Genomic DNA, 23,175 nt, shown 5'->3' on the forward strand with positions numbered 1-23,175 from the left:
ATCGGAAAAGCATACAGGTGCCGCGGGACAATGGACGCTTGCCATCTGGTGCGTAGTTGTTGATTGAGAAATGCAGACCAATTACAGGTAGCACTGTTACTATGATGTTTCTTTTTTTGGTTCGGTTCTGGGAGAGCAAGACAGTTCCCCGGAAGAGGACAGCACTGCACACTATGACGATCCACATCGACGCAATGCACTGGAAATACTCTGTTCATTCGTTAACTGTCCGGCCTTTATCTCAAAGAATGACTGGAGAGAGAGAGAGAAGTTATCTGCGTCCGTTCGTTGAGAGTAAGGCCAGAAATAGGCCGCTGGTTCAGCATTTTTTTAAAAATCACTTTCATGATAAACCGGTAGTGAGAACTGGTACTTCAGTGTCATGCAACCATGGAGGAAGAATGCCTTAGAAAAAGGTAAAAAAGAAGGAAAGAGGGTAGGGACTTATTACAAAAGCCCTGAATATCATCGTCATCACTGAAAGTAATACCCCAGTACAACGTACTGGTGCTTAACTGCCATACAACTACGAAGGAGAAAAGCCCTAGTAAAGAGTAGAAAGAAGAGGGAAAAGTAGGGCCTTGCTGCGAAGATGCTTTATGTCCTTGAGGAAGAAGATCAAGGATTGCGTGCATAGGAATTTGAACAGCACTGGAATAAACACATCTGAAAAAAATCGTTCAGCTGTAACGCCCTTCCGGTGCCTAGCTGCCATGCCACCAGAAGGAAGCACGAGGGCTGGGATACTACCAGGTTGTCCAAGCCTAGACAGGGGAAGTCGAGAGGTAAAGGTGGAGTTCGAACCACGGACCTTCCGGTCAGTAAATTCGCGCTCTAACCACTTGAGCCATTTCGCCTCAAAAAATACATCTGAGAATCATGTCAAAGTAATGCGCCATCAGCGGGAACCTCCGGCGAGATAAGTCCAGCGCACAACGACAGGCCAACTTCAGCTAGACAGTCCGGCCAGGAAATACAGCATGAGTGCCATATCCTATAGGGTTTCCAAACACGCATAAGGTGAATCGCGCGGACCCCAGGAAGGTGCGAAGTTCTTACGGCGCTCAACTTGACACTAGTCGTTGCCATTTTGTGTAAATTTAGGTTCGAGTTCGAACAATATAAAGCCTGGATTCATTCATAGGAGTAAAGGTTAACTGGTACAAACCAAACTCCACGAAGCGAAAATTCTTCGGTATTTTTCACTGAGTTGTAAAGAGGATCACTGGAACATTAAAACACTATATTTGTTTAAAGTTTCCCAAAGTAGACTGTAACATCAGTCCATTCTCAGCTAAACTAAACGAGTACTTTCCCAACCCACGCTCTCGAACGGCTTCCATCATAAGATTAGGAAAATGGGGTGTGGTATATGGGTGTCATCCACGATATGTAATTTTACGACCGAGTCAGTGTTATTGGTCGACTGGTCCGCTATCGCATGATTCGATTACCTTGATTGACAGCCTACCAAATAACATGGACACGGTTCGGAGAGACCGGTCCCATCAAACAAATGGTGCGCGTATGAAACAGACTCACTAGCGTGCTAGGATAAGTTCGCCGGCATAAACTAATTGATTGAGAGGTCTGGATCAATCTCCTACGGGTGGAAGATCGATCTTGTTCGTGGACATCGCAAACACGGAAGCGAAAACAACACGTCTTATCGTCTTCCTCTACGTTGAAAGTTCGTGAAGTTCCACAGGTCCTTCACGGTAGACGTTTCGTTCGTCTGTATTCATTTGGTCGAAGGCAAAGCATAAAAATGCCCTAACGAACGAAAAAGAGAGGTAATATACCACCCAAAAGTAATCTAAAATTGTCCGGAGGATGCTGGATGACTGGGACGTCTTAACAAACACAACCAGGACAGTTGATGATTCGCCGTTCAAGGGCTCAGGCTAGCCATGCGCATCACTAATGAGCTTAGGTCATCCGGTATACCTGCTAAGGCAAGTTAAGCGTACCATACAGCGAAATCCTCTACGTTTTTAAGTTACTTAGAGAAGTAAGTTCAACTCGTACTGGCGTCGATATTTCCATTCGCTTTCTCATTTTGTCAGCAAAGCTGTACTTTTGATTTGAAGCCTTCATTTCAAGCAATCCACACCGCAATCGATTTCAGCTCGCCGAGTAACAACACGGATATGTAGGAACCCTAGCTAATTCCATTGCCGAACTGAATCAATCTGTCTGGATCCATTCCAAGTGACCATACAGCGCAGACAACTGCCGAATCAATCGAAAGAACAACTTATGAAATCAACCAATTTAACAGCAATTAGTGAAAAACTGAACTGACCATCGACTTGCATGCGGTACGCATAGAAATCAATACACAAAGTCCCGTATACGTGAAAAAGATATCATCTGGATGGATGGCAGGGCATTAATTACACAGATCATCGTGCAACTGTAATAGACGTCAGCATAGTCTCGGATGGGCGCGGAGTGACTGTGTGGAATGAGAAGAAGCAGAAGTATGGTGCTGATGAACATTCCCTCGCCATAATCTCAACCCTGGGTGCCATCGGTTGAGATGTTGACTTTTTGGTCCACCAACCGATGATCATCTCTTATCGAGGGGTCTGCTTTCCTCAATCCGCTAAGGCTGTTATTGGACTGGGACTTCCTAAGGTCGCAGTCAGTGACTTGTGTTTGCTTGCCATTGTGGACTCTCTGCGTATTTACAACACATTTATGCGTGGTACATGGTGTTGAGTGTACTTATTTGCCATTTAATCTCACACCAGACCCAGTATGACGGAAACTTTGTGCCTGATGTGCAAGTCTTGACTGTGCTAGCGCCTACCGCGCCTTGAAGAGCATTCACCAATATTTGTCCTTTCTTCGGTTGTTGGTCTTTAGACGCGTGTTTCCATATCATAATCTTTACATACTTTGGGATTCATCTCATCTGACTGGAACTGTTCTTGGCATGATACGTTTCTCTCTTTTCCCCCATATTCTCCTGTTACTCTCGCATTCATCGCTTGCATTCGCTTTCTGTGTTTGTGACCATGCTCTTCAAAAATAAATGATAATAGTTGTGCAGATCAATCCGAAACTATAGCGAGTAGTTGCTAGATTCCGATGAATAGTCTGTACATTCAAACAGCCTGGGACTTTCAGCGAGAATGAAATACAAGATACAAGAACGTGTTAGACTAACACGAATACACAAACACCTACCTGAATGAACCCCGATCCTCAGTTCGAGTCGTTGATGAGGACGATGTGGGATTTGGAATTCGAAGATGGCTTTAAGGAACGCGATAGACATTCGGGCAATCTCTCGCGCATGTTCGTTCCCGATTCGCTTTGGCAGGCCAGAGGCAACCATGTACGCATCGCCGATGGTCTCCACCTTGTACACACGGAAGTTGTCAATGATTCCATCGAACAGAGTGTACAGTGCGTTGAGCAGATTCACAACCTGTTTCAAGGGTGATGGATAACACACAAAGCGTGGATGAGCGCTGGAGTAGGTTGGAGTAACTGGACCAAGGAAAACAATACGTTGTCTCTGTGCCTGAGAGGGGCTCCAACAACTGAAATGCTATTCAATCTCTTCTAGGAAGCCTGCTGTGTAAGGATGGGGGGTCACATGCTAAGTCTAAGCTGAAGAGAAACGATACCACTTCATCGCATCGTTCAGCTGTAGCACCCTTCCGGTGCCTAACTGCCATGCCACCATAAGGAAGCACTAAGGCTAGGATGTTACCAGGTTGTCTAAGCCCAGGCAGGGGAAGTCGAGATCGGGTTCGAACCAAGGACCTCACGGCCGGTAAATCCGTGCTCTAACCAGCGGGCCATCTCGCTCCCACAGAGAAGTACAACATGATTCAGTTTTACATTCTGTCACTGGATGAGAACCGTCTTGTTCCAATACCGTGTACATAAACAACAGTTGCAGGTACTTGGAGGTCACTTGGTGATGTGATGGTTCATACTGTCCTCAAGTACGAGGTACAAACGATGTTGAAGGTGTTATTCTGCTCGTTTAATTCTCGAATGTATCCTGTGTCATTAGGACTATCGGACCACGGTTCTACACGAGCGGAACGCCGGACTCATCGCCCAGGGGGCTTAGATTGACTGACAGACAGATGATAGCAAACTAATCGATTGGGCGGGACTATTCCAGCCACCGCCCGGATCGGTTCCACATGACTGCTTCACAAGTTCCCACGGCTGATTCGAAGCAATATGTGGAACATATTATCAACCGCCTCACGGAGCAGTTGACCAGAGCACGAGTCGGAGATTAGGTATAACACGTGGGTGTGTTTTCGTCGGAAAGAGGGGCCATAAACAGTGAACGAGTACAGTTGAAGTTTGTGTGTTCGGCAGCATACAAAGATGAGTTTTTACCAACTGGCGGTGTCATTACGGCCTAATCATTTGGCTGATGATGGATACTCATTCGCATGAAGCAATGTTTGACCGAATTCCGTTGTACAACAGCCGATTTTGCTGACCTTGCATTTAGTTTTAGACCATCTGAACTAATAACATTTACATCAAGGAAACTACTCACAAGGTTGATAAAACCAACATCATCATCATTGTCAGCTGTGATAACCGCGTACTTGTCGTTCAGTGGTTGTAGCTGCCGCAGTTTCGTGCACTGATGATTCAAGGAGGTGGAGACGGGAGCTGATAAATTCGTGCGTAAATACAGCACTGTAGGTGGACTGTAAAGTGGGGGCATTGGGAAGGGAGCTATGCATTGAAGGCAATAGCTTGGATACATGAGCGCCATTGAGGGTGCGACTGAGTCATGTCTGACAATGTCTCCAACCATTGATGTGGCCCGTCTCGGGGTCCCCATCCAGGAAGACGGCAATGACCAGCGCAGCTGAGTTTGCTGGTAATGCCTTTCATATTTCGCTGTCAAGTCATTGTTTGACCGCCTCTGGCTCTCTTCCACCCTCCACGTGGTTGTGCGAAAAGAGCCCTTCGAGGAAGTCGGTCGACTGGCATACGCAGCACGTGGCCAAGCCAGCGCAACCTTTGCAGTGTAACAGTTCATCTATCGAGAGTGAGTTATTTCTGCCGACTACCATTCGACGAACTTCAGCATTGCTAATCCGGTGTTCCCACCAGTTCTGAGTTGCTGAAAACTCTTCGACAGCCCATGAGCTGTTTCGTCCTTTCATTTCGAGCTCATCAGATGGGAGCAGTCCCTGAGTTTCAGTCAACCTCAGGCTCTACGAACCCAAATTGGACTGATTTCGGTAAATAAATTTGATTCTCAAAGGAGTAGTTTCCTTTATGAAAATATACTGCGATATCTTTAGATATTATAAACGAGAGATTTAGTTGAGTCTCTTGTGAAAACTTAATTGATTTGCCGGTTAAACTAAGCTCCAGGACATCCGTTGGGCTCATTACTAGTTTGTGGTGGCCAATATTTCGAATATGCGTGGACGCCACTGCTTTCATCCTTCTGAGACAAACAACTGAGTGCGATCATCATGTAAAATGCCATGCAACACGTCACTGCCCGAATGGTCGCTTGATCCGTGGCTGTCACTCGGATCCGTTCACGTTTAGCGGATGTGCTACGCTCTTGTGCCATCACGACCTACATGATAAATTACGTGACATGCGGGCACGTGAGCTGCCGCAATGAACACTGCAGTGTGGATAAACAAGATACACCTGATCATGCGTGGGAGGAATAAAATTTTCACAACATCCTTGTTTGAACACCCTTACTCTTATCCTGGCGCAGTCCAAACCAAACAGGGGAAGCAATGAACTCGGGCTTTGCTCTTATTAGAGCTCACCAGGAGTAAACACACCTGGCCGGTGTTTGAACTCCAAATCTGTGGCATGTGAGTTAAACATGTCAACGGTACTCCTGTAGGACACGCCTGACACACTTGAATTATCGTGGAAGCCCAACTTCTCGAGCGGCGACCCAGTAACTGTTTGTGGCGACCGGTCGGCCCATTTGGTAGGTAACGCCACGGACGCTTGAAACCTGTCGGACAGTTTTCGGTTGGTTACTTGCACGGTTTGCGGAAGTGCAAATGTGCACTCACACAGTTCTGGTTTGAACTGTGCTCATTTTGTCCCGGCACAGCTATTCTGCCGAGTCCACCTCAAAGCTGAGGAGCATTGGACTCGGATTTCGTCACTATTAGAGCTCGCATCTGTGGTTGTGCGAAACTAACGAACACCAGAAGTGCCTATTCGAACGAGAGCGATGCGGATTTTACAAACTCGCCAAATCAGAACCCCCTAGAACGCGATTTCACTTGCTTCCACCGTCACTCAAAGCGACACAACGAGTAACCAGTACACGAAAAAATCATCCAATGAGTATTCGACTTGAGGCGATTTTTCAAAGAAGACATTAGGAGAATGTTTGACGGTTAGAACGCTTTGCCGTCGGTCTCTCACGAAGCATGGTGAGTCGTGACGACTGAAAAACCAAATAGACTGTTGAAGATTACTGTGGATTACTGATTCAGTTATACCTATTGGTGACGCGTCTGCGCGGAACATAGGACAGGTCGTGAATACCTCCAACATTCGATGGACAAACTGTGATTCCTACTGGCTCACTTGTACACAGGAAATTTTGTTGAGCTTTTCAGGTGGGGGCAGATACGGGATCTTTTAAAACTTGACACGGAAGCTGCCGTGGGCTTCGCCTCTACTGCCGACTCTCATGGACATCCACTGACGAATGTATACAGTTGAGCTTCATGAGCAGGCAGATGATTTCGTTTTAAAGTGTTCGATGAATTGCCATGAGGATGGTGCTTCCATTGTTCTTGGAAAAACCCCCCCCCCCCTGGCTGCTCATTTCACGCAAGAAATGTCAATTTCAGTGATGCCACTAAGTTCGAACCACACTCTCCCCTTAATTTTATAAAACACATCCGTCGTTTATAATTCATTTTCGGAGATTTCTTGTGCCCTTCATTAATCTCATCAGGGGCCGGGAGTTGCTCATCAAAGTGTTACTGTGTGGCGTTGATTGGACACGGTTTCTCCACCTTACTAGTGTTGAAAAAGAGAAAACGGACCAGCTTCAACCCGGAGTGCGCGGCTCAACAGGGAGTACTCACATAAATTCTTCCAAAAGGATATTGACAACGAACAGAGTCGGTAGGTAGAAGAACGCGCTTTCCTAGCTTGTCGAGTACCCGAGTCGAAGTAATTCTCACAAAAGATTAACGCAAACCCTAGTCAGTCTAATGGTGCAGGCTGTTGACGTGATAAAGTATCTGGGTTTAGCCACCTTCGTTGAGAAATGAACCGAGCACACACACACATACTGAGTAAAGTACTTCAATTATTACACAAACTGGTCCGCTCGCTACTCTCTAAGTGGCTGATGCAAAATTCATCATTCGACGGTGTTCGTTGGAACATACGGCCTGATCTCAGCTAGTCCGCACTCGTGAGGAACGTTGGAGGAGGTAACATTTCAGCGTCACAATTAACAGGGAGTTTGGATTCGTGTATACCTATTGGTGTTTTAATCAGTCGATAAAATAGGCCAACTCAGCACGGTTCGTAGGTCAGATTGGCGAAAAAGGCTTCCAAATAGTCTGTCTTTCGTTCAGAAACACGATGGACTCTCTCTGGACACAACACACTACTCAAATGGTTGCTGAAAACTCTTTGACTCAGTAACTTAGTGAGTAGTGTGGTACTGGCGTATCGTACCCACTGACACGTGAGACGACCTGAAGAACATAAAAAAGAGATCCAGCTGAATCTCCTGTAAAAATCGAATTGGACAATGTACACTCGCTGTACCGTTACTTGTTACAGCGGTATCTCCGCATTTCGTCACGCTGAGAGTATGCAAACGGTTTTGCTATTCCATCGATTATCACACCGTCATCTGTCAACAGAGTTTATTTGTTTGTTTTCTAACGTCACCCAGATAACAAGATTCAGTGCAACGCTAGATTTCCTCACACCTATCATGAATTCGATGATCGTGATTTCACCTCGGTACGAATGGATGAGGGCAGATTCCGGACTGATCAGCTGATAACATAGAGCGAGAATGCGCGTACGCACAAACCCAAGTTGTGATTGCGGGCTTTTGGAAGTCTAGAAGAACCGAATGCTCTAGATTGGGCCAATAGGAAACGGGCCAATAGGAAAAACGTGTATCATTGCACGTCGATCGCGAACATCGGTCAGTTGCAAGATGTGTGGAACAAGTGTAGAAAGATGGAATGTCCTGTAAGTGAAACCAATCTATGCCGAGAAGCACTGTACAGCTGTTTCGTCAGCAGTGCGCATCTCACGAAACTTCGGAGAGTCTCGAACCCGCGACCTCTTGGCCACGGCTGGCTGATCAGCAGTGTGAATCACACTGCTGAGGACATCAGTCTAACAACAAACCTGCTGGATAAACAAAAACAACTTTAAAACGTTACAATCCATGAACTACATGTCAAGAATGTTCAACAATGCTAAAGGCGAGGTCTGTTTACGACGTCATTCTGCTTTACTGTCACTTTTTTTTAGAAGAACCAAACGACGTGGGGTCATGAGGTTCTTGCATGCCTAGGAACTTGACAAAAGGTGTCCACAACATTACCTTTTCGCGTATGCTATATTTCTCCAAGTAATGTGTGGATATCTCTTACACGGCTATGTACCCATCTTAGTTCAGCGATGCGTATGCAGAGTGAACTGACCGTTCACGTCAGCCTTCGGTTGTCATATCTCCCCTTGGCAGAGAAGACCGAACACGGAGTGGCTGACACCAACTGGAGGGTGTTTCGAAGCGATTGGATAGTCATCGCTTCGGAAACGTTGATTTGAAATAAATCTACCGATTGCTCACCAAAAGTCCCTGAAACGGTGGACACAAACTTTAGGGAATACACTCTGATTTCAGTTAATCACACGACTTTTAACAGGGTTTCACTGTTCATCAAGTACCACGGAACCACCAGTTGCATAGGAATGTCTAGTCATCAAACCGCTGGATTACTTACCTCCATCGGCGTTGAACCTGCAGAAAGCGCAGTGAAGCCAACGATATCACTGAAATAGATCGTCACCATTTCGAAACTCTCTGCTTCCACCGTGTGTTTCTTAATCAGCTGACTAGCGACGGCCCTGAAACAGTACCAAAGAGGGAATATGCATAACGATCGAGAGAAAGGTTATAGACTCAAAACAACACCAGAAGATAATAAAGAGCGACGACGAGAGTTCTAAAAAACATTGCGCCATCGAATCTCTAGAATTGGAAAACATGCATCCCAGTTTCCCAAGCTTCACACCTAAACTCGCCGTCGAAACCGATTAGCCTCATTATGTATGACAGAATTGGCAATAGACTCGGAGAAAGTGAGGTCCGGTGGCTGTGTTGTCTAGTTTCCTGTTGTCGTCCACGAGGTGAACCAGTGGGTGCTGCGTCGCGCGGAGCAGCTGGTACCCCAGCGACCCAAGTAACCAGTTCCGTGCGGTTCGCGGATTGGCGAGTTGACTTGTTTGCTCACCTCAGAGATGAGTGAGTGCATTTCAGGTCACACTGTCTCCTTCAGCGAACCAATCAGAATCCGATAATCGGTGTTCAAACTGGGTTAACAGCGAGGAGGCAGAATACAAAACTAGAATGCACCTATCAGGTCCATCGTAGTCGCTTTTTCGTCCTGTGGAAACTATTTCAACCTGGGAATCATTTCTATGGGGCCCGGGACGGATGTTTTGCTCTTTCTGATACGTTCGAACATTCAGTCTTGACCTTGTAAATCCGAACGCCCAACTGCTTCGATTACCATGAGGCCGTAGTAAAAATATTCAATTTTATGAGTGTCATGGGCGTCCCTTTGCGGTTGCGCCGAGTGAGTGAGGGAGAGAGAGAAAGGAACGAAAGTCATGTTGCAGAACTGGGCGTGTACACATGCTGAAGCGGGATCTTGTGAACTCCAAGCTATTCCGCTTATTATTCTATCATAACACTGTCCAGGATTTGCTACTACCCACCGTATCGATCGCCTCTGCGTATGGAAACGTGTAAATATGGGGAAAATCAGACGGGCCAAACAGGGTTGGAATGGCTGGGCTGAGAAACCTGCCCACAACAGTGTCTGTCCGTGAGCGGGGACATGTTGTGGGTGTACGAACAGACGTGAAAACCAATAGCGGAGTTTTCGGGCACAGGACAAACAATGTTCTGCAGGTGTAAATACCTAATTCGAAACAAAGTTCCATAGATTTCGCGTTTAACTGGTCTTTATGGAGGATCTCGAAAGGTTAGGAATGATGCTATCGGGTATGAGAATATCATCACTTCAAAGCAAATCAGACGTGTGTAGATGAAAATTTCAAGTGAACAACTCAACATGGGGAAATTATGTTACGACAATGAAAACAGTATGTAAAAACGGACCATCATGGGCTGTTTGTCGTCTGTACAACTCAAGGTCACGCATATGACTGTGCAAGGACCTCCTAAAATCACTGCAAGCTCATACGAACAGCGTTCAGAATCAGTCAAGACAGGCAATAAATCATTATCGTTCAGCGATTATGTACTTTCGGTAGCATGCCACCCAAGGCCAAGTTACCCAAATCTGACAGAAAGAGTCGAGATGCCAGGGCTGGGTTTCTAAGCACGGACCATCTGGCCAGCAAGTCCGCGCTACTGAGCTACCTCGGGCCGAGTACTCTAATCTGGCCTAGACTAGGTCGGGTACCCAAACAGATCACCGATGGGGCGAAAAAGAGGCGTTTAAATTCAGAAATGTCACTCATCGGTGAACACGTTCTTCCAGATCACGCTCGCGGGCAGTCCCCAAGCCAGGCAACAGGGAAATGCAATAGAAGTCTCATGGGGATGGCATAGCTTAGGCCATTTCAGCATAACCAAAGGGAAAATGTTACTAATTTTGTCGAAAATCAATGAGCAACACTAGAAACAAAATCTGAAAATATCACTGAACTCCCGGTGGGTGAATGAGAGGTCCCGGGAGGGGGGTCGGCAGTTGTCAACCCGACTAAGTTTACCGGTTATCATATTTCGTTGCCAAATCATGAATCGCCCACCCTTACGTCACTTCCACTCAGCGCAGGGCTGAGCGAAAGAGCTCTGCCAAGCAGAGGGTCCTCTTGTATTCAAAGTATTTGTCCAAGTCAGCGGGAGTAGCTCACTTATCACGGGAAAGTTCCACACAACTCACCAACTACCCGACTAATCGATAAGGCATCGAAAACCCCGACACCACAACATCCGAGTTAAAGTTCCAACCCATCAAAAACGACTTTTGTTCGTTCTTCTGATGAAACCTGCGTAGAGAATAGACAAATGCGCTCGCTGATCGCGTTAAAAGCTGGCAGAAACGAGGACCGAGTAGGTTCGGGCATCGGATAAACTATCCTGTCATGTACTGCTTCGTTTTGCTGTTCCCAGTCGAATATATCGGTCCAAAGTGCTTTCATTTTAGTTCAGTAGTTTGAATAGCAGCTACGGCGCCTAAATCCAAATGGCCTCGTAGATGACCTCTGTCCAGTTTGGATACTGACGAAAAGATGACTACTGCTCAAATTCATAAAAACGTTTAAAATGTGTCCCGTTCACGTACTTGGGCAACATCGAATAGAGCAAATCCTCGGCCCTCTTCTTCTCGTCCATATATTGTTCTGTACGTTTATCGACCATTTGTTCCAAGTTGGTCGTGATATTCTGCATGCGTTCGACCAAATTATCAATCAGGTTCTCCGAGGAATCAGAGCTGAGGAACAAATCGATTGAGAGCGTGAGTAACTAAGGGAATGAGTGTGGTTAAAAGAGAGGAGACGTCAGGGTGGATGTAGGAGATCAAGGCCACAGAAATAGGTTCTGTGCCAGCTGTTATAGACAAGTCCCCAACAGAGCGGAATTCTACCATAACGCTGAGGCGATTCGGTCTTACAGAGGACGAGCTAAAGGAGTGGAGCATAAAGTCAGCCCTCACCGACTCCACAATGGCGTCTGTCTGAGTGTGTGGAACCCGAGTACCGTTCTCCAACTGTTTCCACTTGTATTCGTTAGGCAACAGTCTCCCCCCCCCCCCAGTGTTTCCACCGATGATTCTGATGGCTTAGAATAACCGATATCATCACCATCAGCCGTAGGGATCGCGTACTTGTCTTATAGTAGTTGTTGCTGCCACAGTTTCGTTCACCGATGATTCGGGAGAGTGGGGTAGGCAGCTATGCATTAAAGGCAATAGCTTGGATACATGAGCGCCATTGAGGGCGCGACTGGGCCATGTCTGACAATGTCTCTAACCATTAATGTGGACCATCTCGGGGTCCCCATCCAGGAAGACGGCAATGACCAGCACAGGTGAGTTCGCTGGTAATGGTTGCCAAGCCTCTGGCTCGTTTCCACCCTGGACAACTCGAGGATGGAGAATATCGCGAGTAAACCGGATGTCGAGTGACACTAAATGGGGGCATAACGGTTAGACTGCTGCGTGGTCTATTCTATCATAGCCCAGCCAAGAAAGTTGAGTTTCGTTCTAACGTGCGACTGTACGTGATTCGACAAGCCAAGTGGTCGTTTGGCAAGGACGTTTCGAACTTGCCAGTCCCTTGTCACCACGAGTCTTCTGTAGTAAGAGGAGCACTTCAAGTAGAACATAAGGTTGACGGAAACCCGGGGACTGCACCTACCTGATGAGCCCGAAGTGGAAGGGTGAAACCGATCGTGAGATGTCCAAGATTTTTCAGCAACCTTGTGAGTAGTTTCCTTTATGAAAAAGGAGCATTCCTGTTTTTTTTCCCTGGAAAAATAGGGTAGCAAACTGCATGCCATCGACCAGTTACGGTGATATTTTGACTTTCTGACGAAAATAATGGGCAAAGCTGAGTTTAGTGCCTATTGCATTCCTCAAGATAAAATTAAAATAGTCAGCTTATTTGGTAGAGATTATGATGAATTGCCAGTAGAGTATGGTTCATCTACCCACAAGGTTGCTGAAAACTCTTCTACAGTGCACGATCGGTTTCGCCCGTCAGGTACGCACAGTCCCCGAGTTTCCGTCAACCTCATGTTCTACTTGAACCCAAATTGGACTTTTTTCGTCTTGTTTAATGTAGCCAATCTCATGATCTGTGTAAATCCAAGGGTGTCAGTGGATTTTTCACTCTGTCGACCGGGGGCCGAAGCTATGTACTGAAAGGACTGAGAGAATATTGGCTTGCGAAAAAACTCGGCTTTATGTAAGCGTTTCAAATGAGAACAGACCAAACGATTCTTTTTCTTCGGTCTATGACGTAGAACGAGGCTTTTTTTGCAGGTGCAGAGTACTGCATCGGTTTTAGGCGGTATACATATCTGTACCGTATTCACTCGCACGAACTTCATAAAAAATGAATTTTCTGGAGTCAAAACCCAACGTAGTAGAATAGACCGACATTTTGATTGCAACCTTTTCCAACGATTTCCGCAATTTTCACAACTGAATTTTCGTTTAACGAGCGCAGAAGGAATCAACTATATATCACACTACCTGTCCCTCCCAGCAGGGGGCAATCGCAGTGGGGGGAGGGGAAGAAATTTGGACAACCCATGAATGTGTTCCAAGTGTGAAAGGACGACATAAGATATCACTGAGTAATTTGCATCTTTGCCTGCATATGGTTTTCTCATGCGCAGCTCCCAGGCTGTGTGCGACCGTACCCCAAATTGCGTCGGAATGGATGAACTCCACAGTCAAATAGACAGAGGTGTGGATGGCCAAATTAGAAAATTAGGCCACACCACACTTCCCGCATCCTTGCAGTTTCAACTAATCGGTTTCCAAGCATCCGGAGGTGAAAAAAATCGGGACATCTTGTAAATCCATTCGTGAGTTTTTAAGCAGAGATGAGAAACACGAACTGTATGCAACAAAGCTTTCGCAACAGTGTATATTAAACAAACGATTACTTGATACAAACCACAGAGGGTCATGAGTTTAGCTTAAGGAAGTTTTAGTTGGCGAAAAATGATGTGTAGGACCCACGGATTTACTGGTTCCAGGTCGACGTAGGACCACATGAATGCCTGATCTGTTCAGCGACAGTATGCTGTTTGGGTCGGACGATTACGGATGCAGAGTCACCATCTGACTTCGCACCTTCTGGAACCTACCGCGCTGCTGCCAAAAGATGAAAGGTAGTTTGTTCAGCGGGGCTCACTGGAAGATGTTGGTTTGTTCCGCAGCTCAAGAGAACTATGAGATTCGGTGGGCAACGAACGGGTCGGACAAACAAATCTTGCGTTGCCGTAAAAACCGAGTACTCTTGTCGTACTGTACGACAAGTATGTGGTTCTTAAAGCTGATGAGGCTCGTTGTACAGTGGTCATAACTACCCCAGTTTCAATTTTGGGGTTTTGCGGGATAGGTATTTTGTTCATAGCCACACCACTCTCGTTTGAACGGCCGTGTTCCTGTTCTGGTGTAATTATTCCGCTGAGTCCACACCAAAGGGAAGCACTGGAATCGAGTTTCGCTCTTATAAGAGCTCAATCGATCGTCACAAACAGGACAGTTACTGGGTCGTCGTTCGATGAATCGGGCACACCAATCACATCGCTCAAGTGTGAACATATTCGCCTGTTCAGACGTGAAAGTTCAGATACGTCCAACGTGCGTTGGTGGAGTAGTGGTTACACGCTCGCCTCGCAAGTCAGATGCCCGGGGTTCAAATCCCGGCACGGCCATTGTATATGCATTGCTGATGAGCTATAATAAGAGCGAAACTCGAGTCCACTGCCTTCCCTTTGGTGTGGACTCACCGGAATAATTACCCTAGTTTCGTTCGCCGATGATTTGGGGAGGTGGGGTAGACAGCTACGTATTGGAAACATTAGCTGATATATAACTGATGCGTATATACAGGGTTATCTCAGTGGAGACTTGGTACATAAATCCAGTACTGTCAGTGGGCTGTTAGTGGGGGGTTGGGAATGGAAATATGCATTGAAGGCAATAACTTGGATGCAGGAACGCCGCTAAGGAGGGCGACTGGGCAGGGCCTGACACTGTCTCTAACCATTGATGTGGCCCACCTCGGGGTCTCCATCCAGGAAGACGGCAATGACCAGCGCTGCTGAGTTTGCTTCTAATGTTTCTAATACTTCGCTGCCAGGTTATTTTCTGACCTCCCCTGGCTCATTTCTACCCTTCGAGTGGCCTACCCTTCAATGAAGTCAGTCAACTTAGCCTAACCTATGGAGTGCGATCAATTCAACTATCGTGGGCAAGGGTTTCTTCCGAAAACCATCCAGTCTACCCCCAGCATTATCAATCACGTGTTCCCACTAGACTCGGGCAAACACTGAAACGGCCAGCCTTCCAGCCGTGCACGACACGGACCAAACGAAGGCATGCCCTGATTGGTCAGAATGCCAGCCAATCCGAGTCGAGCATCTTTGACGCGACGCTTTTCGCCCCTGTCACGGAGATTCTGGCACGACCTTGTGGAACACTCTGTGACTACCCTATAAATACAGTTGTAATAATTTTCCTTTGTCTCCATAAAGGGCTGTGTAGAGCTACCGTGCCTTTTGATATACCATAGTGGGCGGAGCAGGAAACCAAGGGACCGATACAGAGTTGCACGACCATTCAGCAAGTCACAACATTATTCCATTGGTAATCATCGCAACCATCAGGTGTTCAAATGGGACCGTCTAAAATATTGCTGCAACTGAGTTCGGGTGACTGAATTATCGTTTTCCTTCAGGATTTAGTGACTGTGGTTTTTATACTCGTATTTGTGGCACACATTTTGGAGGAATAATGACCGTTTTTTCGCCTGGCCTTGGAATATCAAATTCCGAGCGACATAGCATTGGGCTGTTTAGAAAAACAAACACCAAGAACACCGCCCCTCCCCCCTTCCCGAAAAAAACCCACCCAACAATCTTCCCGATCGCTCGAAAATCCGGGCGCTTATTCGGATCATCGTCCCAAGCACGCCGAATCATTTGGATCACTGCCTCGGAGCCTTCTTCTTGAACCTGTAAAACGGGTCGATAGCTGGGGATCTGACGTTCTTCCACAGCGGCGATGATGGTCTAAAATGAATAGAAAGGATGATATTCATCAGGAAAATGCATGTGGTTGGCTGAAACTATTGGACCCGCCTTGTAAAACATCACTGAAGACAGAATTGACGAGAACTCTTGGGGGGATATAAGTCATTGAGATTTCGACGCCTTCCCCCAGAAATCGAGCAGAAACTACTTTTGTGCTCCATAAATGTCCCGATTTCCTCTTTCATGAAAATGCCCCGCACGATGTCCTATGGCACGCTGATCAGGAAAATGAGTAAGTAATGAAGCCAAGGCAATGAATCGACCGGGACTTGATAAACCGTGTACTGATAGACCTCCAACGATTACCGCTGGGGCTTCTCTCCACTAGAAATCAGCTACGTGATAAATTATCCAGTTTCGTCGTTTCAAAGGTCGAACTCTCTCGATCGCTAGATTTCAGCTAGAAAACCGACACCCCGTCAGCACTAGTTTGGGGGATACCCCAATGGTGAGACCCTCTGGTGTCTACCAGAGGTGTCTATCCGATCGCCTCGAATACCCTGCCGAAATTGTTTAGAACATCGTTTCTGGACATTGAGCTGTGGAAACTTCTTAGTAAGTGGGTGGGGGTTGATCTGTTGGTAATTTGTCAAAGATGCCAGTTCGAGCCTTCATGCACACCCTACTCAGAGCCAGCATCCATACTCCTGTCTCCTTACAGCAGTGAATATATGCAAACAAACTGGTATGTTCCACTTCCGCGCAATGTGCCGTTAGAAAAGGCGTCAATTCAACCAAAGGTGTCCAAAGTCAGTTCAGCTATTTTTAGTGGACTTAATAGGTCGGGGTTGGTGAGACCCAGGTACATAGATATCAGACAAAAAAGCCGTCGGAGCGTTACTTTTTGAAAATATACTGCGATATGTCGCGTATCGCACGAACTGAAACACAGGGCAGTCATTGTACACTACACTCAGTTGGAGTAAATCAAATAAGATTCAGTTGAGTCTCCGGTTAAGGACAAACTAATATGCAAATAAGTGTAGCGCGCGAATTTCGCACAATTTGGGTTCATAAGGACTGCACCTACTTGACGAGGCCCAAGAAGGGTGAAACTGGTGGGGAGCTGTCGAACAGTTTCCAACAGCCTTAATGTTCTTTCAGGACTATATTGATGGTGGACTGACGACTCTGAACTGAACTAAAACTCGTGTTCGAAAAATTGTATTGAACAAAAAGACACATGTTAATGCCGTCCGGAAACGCTTGTCTGTCACTCTTCCGCAATTTTAGCTCTTGAAAAGAGCTCTCACTTCACTCGAATGCGTCTCCCAAATGTTAAACCAGACTTAAAGATCTCGTAACTTTCCAAGTAACTCCTAGCATCGTACTTATGACGCCAATACAAACCATTCAAAGTCTGAGTTATTAGCTTTGTGAACACAGTTAATCCCCGACGGCAAGCCGCCACTACTCCTTTCCAGGAGTAGTTCTTCCTCAGTTTTTGAGTACTCTCAGAAACTGGAGAGCGATGGCATGCAAAGTCTGATAAATACAACCTCAGAACAAGATTATTCCCAGAGTATTCATTTCAGACAAGCGATTAGTTAGGAATAACGCGAAGGGGTACTCACCGCCGCAGGAGGTTGGTTTTCTTCCTCGATGTAGAATGGTCCTTTCCGGTAGATGAGTTCTTGACAAATGATCGCGTACGCGTAGACATCACCCTTGAAAGTGGCCTTGGGAACTTCTCCATCTTTGGTCGGCAGTAACTCGGGTGCGGTCCACAACAGATCTGAATAAAAAAAAGTCGAAATGTGGGGAACATAGAGAGGAAGACACAGTAATCTCACAGGTGACCAAAAAATCCCTTTCTTCATGGCGTTCGCTCCTGCAGTGTACGTGGTTGTTGCAGCGAACAGTTAGGTTCAAACCGATTGGAAGTAAAACAAACAGACAGATAGGAAGACAAACAGACAGTAACTCACAAACCTAGGGTGTTTTGTCCGTGAACAGTGGCTAAGCGATTAATCGGAAGCGAACTGGATAAAATGCTGAGTATTACCTACATTGTCTGTGAGAAAAACGGTCAGAAGCAACTGGGGATCAGCGCTACCGTTTTATATACACGGAGAATGTGATGAACAAGCGAACGGTATTTTGAAGGCACACACCATACTTATTTGAATTCTACACGATAATGGTTTTGGGTACTTTGAAAGTTAACCAGTACGGCATGACAGTTGTGCGCGGTACCTAGACCAATGCAGCTGTTGTGTAGACAACACTGTCTATGCATTCCCGTTGGTCGTTCAGTCAACATGAATCAATCGATGGCAGTCACGTGACCCATCGTCTGCTGCCTGTGCAGTGACTACCTCATCGACGTGTCGGTCCTACAGCTGCATTATCATGACCACCGTGGTCAAACATGACCGCGTACATGGGCAGCAGGCTTACGCGGTGATCGTTCAGTTCATTCCCGGTCGGCAAGGTTTTCATCTTCACCTATTTGACAATCGGGATTTTGAAGACCTTCCAGTGTTCGTCCCATCATCTCATCGATCTCGAAGTTGAATAGAAATGCAGAGAGTGGATACAGCTTTGTGCACGAAAGCTTTTGGAGATCTTCCCATATATTCTTACACGCCAGGAAGTATGAGAATACAAAGAACTTATGTTCACAAACTTCCGAGGCATTCCTTGCTGGAAAGAGCTATGGATCATTCAATAAGATTGCCTATAGCTCCTGAAAGCAACAAGATGTCCAGACAAAGTAAGCGACTTCTGAAGGCGCGTGATGAGCTCAAGTGGACCGTGTGTACCTGTCAAATCCCTGAAACTAGTGAATAAAATTCGGGCTCAAAGTAAGCCACCTAAACCAAATGTAGTTTTCTGAGCATGCCATCCAAACTGTTGAGGAGATAAACATGATGAGCATATCGTATGGTGGTGCTGTAATCTCCACGCCTACTCTATCAAAACTAATCACTCGGCTTCTGATAAAAGGAAGTGTGGGGTATGAGACCAATCCGAAATTCGATCATGTTCCAAGAGGACATTCTGAGTTGATCAAGCTTATCCCAGGATAATAGCGGGATATTTGGAGAGAAATCAAGTAGTTCTAAATACTCCTCGTCTCTGTCCAGCGTAAAGTGTCGAAATTGCTTTGAAGTACGGAAGCCAAACATGATCATACAGGCACGGACGAGGCACTGAACTATATGGCGGATCCTGGGGACAACTCAGGTGATAGTCTGATAAAATTCGTCTGTTAGCGAAGTCAGGTTAATAAACAGCTGTAAAAAAACAAACACCACACAGATGGGGGCAGATAGATTGACTGATTTACTAACTAAAAGTGTCAGCAAGGCGGAGATGTTGCTTGATCAGGAAAAGTTGGTTTCTCGGCATCGTTGTGCGGAATACGAGTGCACCAAAATCGCCAACCCATAAAAGACAAACAGAGTGGCGCTTTTTGTATGACCCATGTACATATCGTAGCCCAGTGAAGATCAATAATTCATATACTAACAGTTGTAAAGCATCATTAGTACTATGTTGAAAAGTAATGGTGCGTAAAGGATCATGATCCATGAGCAGTCTGAATGTGTCCAACAAAGCGTGCGTTCCAGTGGCACGTTCTTTTACCTCAGGACGAAATCGAAATTGTTCTGCAAGTGTATTCAACTAATCGTTTGCTTTGGATTTCCGTGAACCAAGAGCACTTGCCAAGACATCGATGCTGTACTATAGAGATGCTCACTTTGTTATAATAAGTGAGCACATACGCCGATTTACAGATGCCAGTTGGGATTTTGAAGTTGTCCGATTGTTGATCAGGTGACTGTTGATCTGTTCGCCGAGCACGACACCATACGAAGAGTCATCATCAGTGTGCAGTTGGATGGGCACCTCTTGTTGGCCTGAGTGCGTTTATGTAGCATCTGAAGGCTATCTGTCATTTCCTAACGTGATTGGCCAGTTGGGCAACAGCCTTTTTGGTGAATTTATTGGTCGGTTCGTGGTCCTTGTTGCGTTGTGGTTTCTGTTCCTTCGAGTAGATTGGTCATCCCGATGCCCTCTATTTTTATTAGTTCCCTCCCCATTTTGATTGGCTCACTTCTTTTGGAATGACTGGCTTGCTGCACCGCCCTCTTTCCTCCATTGTATTGACTGGTGTCCTTGCTTCCACCGGTTAATTTAGTACTTGCCTGGCCGGACACCAGGCTTGGTTGTATGTCCCACTTTCCCGTTTTCCGGTGATCGAAACTGTAGCAGCTGGAACCAATGTGCCTATGGCACACGGTTTATAGCCGATAAATTGATTGATTGATTGGTTGATTGATTGAGACAACAGGCATACTGCGACAGGCTTTCACAAGCCCATTATCAAATATTGGCCAAGCTCGTAGGTAGGTAGACCGCCGTATAAGCAATTCGACAAGTTAATCTCTGCAACGTAAACGTAAGACCAGACTGCAGTCGGGCTTTGGCAAGTTAGCTAATCATGCTCAGACTGGTTTGGTGGCTTTCGTATCCTTTCCCGTACGACCCACCCAGAAATTCCATGGTATAATGATCAACCTGCCTCAAGCAACACGCAACTCGTTCAACCGATTCAGATGGAATTTACAATGCACGTGTCCAACTGGATTTTGTACAAATTTATGAGATCAAAAGCAACCAAACTTCAGACAGAAAAAGTTATAAACGGTTGTCCGAAGCACAATGTTCCCAAAAACAATTTAGGAGTTCCCATTCCTATGAAACGTGTAGCATAAGTTTCCGGCCTGATGTACCATGCCATGATTTCCAGCATTCCACATCTGCTCCCTGTCTCCTTTTTCGGTATAGTCCACCTGTGCTTTGAAAAACCGAACTATATGAGATGGACTACAACAAACGAACCAGAAACTACACCTTCCGACCAGTCAACGCTTGGTTATTTATTGATTGGCAAGCAGTGGCCGGAAGGTGACAAACACAGTGCAGTTCAGTGTGCGTCGGTGTACCCAGTCAATTCACCCGTCTTCAAGAAGGAATGTGGGCCGATGAGGTCGAAAAATCTGAGACCTAGCCGTTCGATCATCGCTCGAAACCTCAACGACAGTTCCGGTATGGAGGATACATTTGAAGCCCAGGTAAGTTGCACATAAACGAGTATCGACCCAAACTAGTCACCCGTTGGAAGTGACTGTAGGGTGTGATGAAAGTGGTATCTTGCATCGCTTGTTGGTCTGTTCGCCAAGCTTGACAGTTGGATTGCAAACGCTTCATCATCACCCGAGGTGACATCGTCCGTGCGGGGTTGAGTCGATGAATTCCTCCTCTTCTGCTTGTGCTTATATAGCTCCTGAACAGCATCTGGTAGCTCTGAAGACGGTCTTCGCGTAGTTGGATTGGTTCCCCATGAAGCTTAGTTGGTCTCAATCTCTCGTATCTGGTTGGTTCGTTGGGCGCATTCAATTCTCTATGTGATTCGATCGTTTTCTTCGTGCTTTGTGGTCTGGATGAATTTGTTTCCTTGACTGGTTGATTCAGTGGTCTTCTACGTTTGATCCAATTGGTCCGTTGATTGTCACTGTATTCCCAAACAGAACGGGAAAACACTAGCGAAAACGTATTGTTCATGAAGGCGACCGAATCTTAGCAAAGTGTGACGATGTGTGTGTGTGCCTATTCGATCTATTGAGCTCTACTCCGGGGTATTCGTACGCCACTCGCAGGGTCTATCATACCAAGTTGATTAATGGTTACAGGCCGGATCAATACAGCCCCCTGGACGTTCAGGTTGGGCATTGAAACCATTGGGGCGACTCATTCTATAAAAACTGCCAATCACTACTGCCTGCCGGTCAGGCTTTTGAGTTAAGGCCTTAGTTAAGGAACCTAATTGTCCTCTTGTCTGGGTATGAGCGTTCTCGCAGTATTCCAGCCCACGTACACCCAGGATCTCCATATATACAAGCAAACTCATGCCACATAGGTCGTCGGGCGAGGAACCTAAACATTTTTTAGAAAAGACAGTTTGGAATGCGAATCCAATACATTACAGCACCACCCAATCATTCAAATGACTTGGAGGCAAATATATGAACGCAGAAAAACAGAGTCTAGAGTACATAATTCTACACAATACATCAAGTTCTGAGGTATCGTACTACAGTATAGAATACGGAAGTTCTGTCAGTCCACATGAAGAATTGTTGGTATACACAACTTGCTCTCTCACCTGGAACAGATGCTTGAGCGAGGAAAGCCCGAATCATGAGATGTCCCCCCCTCACAAGTAGTATGGAAACAAATGACAAAATTCACTGTTAATCCCTCCGTTTTTGTGACAGACACAGTCCATAAAAGTCACTCGGAACCAGGATGTTGAACCGTTGGGGAGAAAATCCATACTATTAAAGCACCACACGCATGTTGACCATCATGATGGCCTAAATGGCTCAAGGCCAGCGAATTCGTGAATTTGTGTCCAGCCATCTGCTGTTTGGATCAGACTGGTGTTGAGCAGTCACACTGTTTTCGAAAAAGTTTGGTGATAATCGGTAGCTTTTTTGCTGGGCTACGTTACACTTTTGACACAAAAGCTTCGTCAGGCCGGGTGATTCGGTTCCGAGATTGGTCGAGATTCAAGGCGGAAGGAGAACTAATCAGCTAAGTCAAGATAAATCTCTGTCGGCCGAGGGATTTTGGTGTGCTAGAGTGGTTGATCAAGTGTTGGGTCGGTGGGGAAACCTACATGTGTTTGGGTCCTGCCTAGGGTGTAGTTCTTCTGGTTCGGTTCATTTGATGGTTTCTCTTGAACTTCGTTGGAACCTTCTGTCAGTCTGTGTGGGTGAGCTAGTGCTGAGAAGGTTGTGTAAGAGGGATGCTGTGATCTTTGGTCGGTTGGGATTTCCACCCATAACCCCCGGTTTTTTCTAATGATCCTAAGTGGATTGGCAGCCACACCGTCACCCGTCAATTCGGCTTATCTAAGATAGCTTTCCATACGCTCGCTAGCTCCACACCCTCGATTCTATTCACGCTGTGATGCTTGGTGATTTCCACCGCCTCGGCTATCAGCCGCTGTGGTGTGAATCGCAGTCCCCGTCTTAAAACTTCCACATTCTCCAGATCTATTCTATGTCCCGTGTCTAAGGCATGTA

At 46.2% G+C, this 23,175-nt stretch overlaps 1 protein-coding gene across 1 annotated transcript in view; it reads right to left on the reverse strand.

Moving 5' to 3' along the window:
- Positions 1 to 3,070: 3,070 nt before the first annotated feature.
- Positions 3,071 to 23,175, reverse strand: part of T265_11311 (hypothetical protein) — a gene marked incomplete at both ends in the record, with an annotated part of 109,084 nt that continues 88,979 nt past the window's right edge. Inside the window, 5 exons of the mRNA XM_009177935.1 lie at positions 3,071 to 3,439; positions 8,991 to 9,114; positions 11,586 to 11,735; positions 15,894 to 16,054; positions 17,650 to 17,810. Of these exons, the coding sequence (XP_009176199.1) occupies positions 3,071 to 3,439; positions 8,991 to 9,114; positions 11,586 to 11,735; positions 15,894 to 16,054; positions 17,650 to 17,810 (965 nt within the window). The remainder of the gene's footprint in view (positions 3,440 to 8,990; positions 9,115 to 11,585; positions 11,736 to 15,893; positions 16,055 to 17,649; positions 17,811 to 23,175) is intronic.

This window comes from Opisthorchis viverrini (genome assembly GCF_000715545.1).
Source record: "Opisthorchis viverrini unplaced genomic scaffold opera_v5_480, whole genome shotgun sequence".
Lineage (NCBI taxonomy): Eukaryota > Metazoa > Platyhelminthes > Trematoda > Opisthorchiida > Opisthorchiidae > Opisthorchis > Opisthorchis viverrini.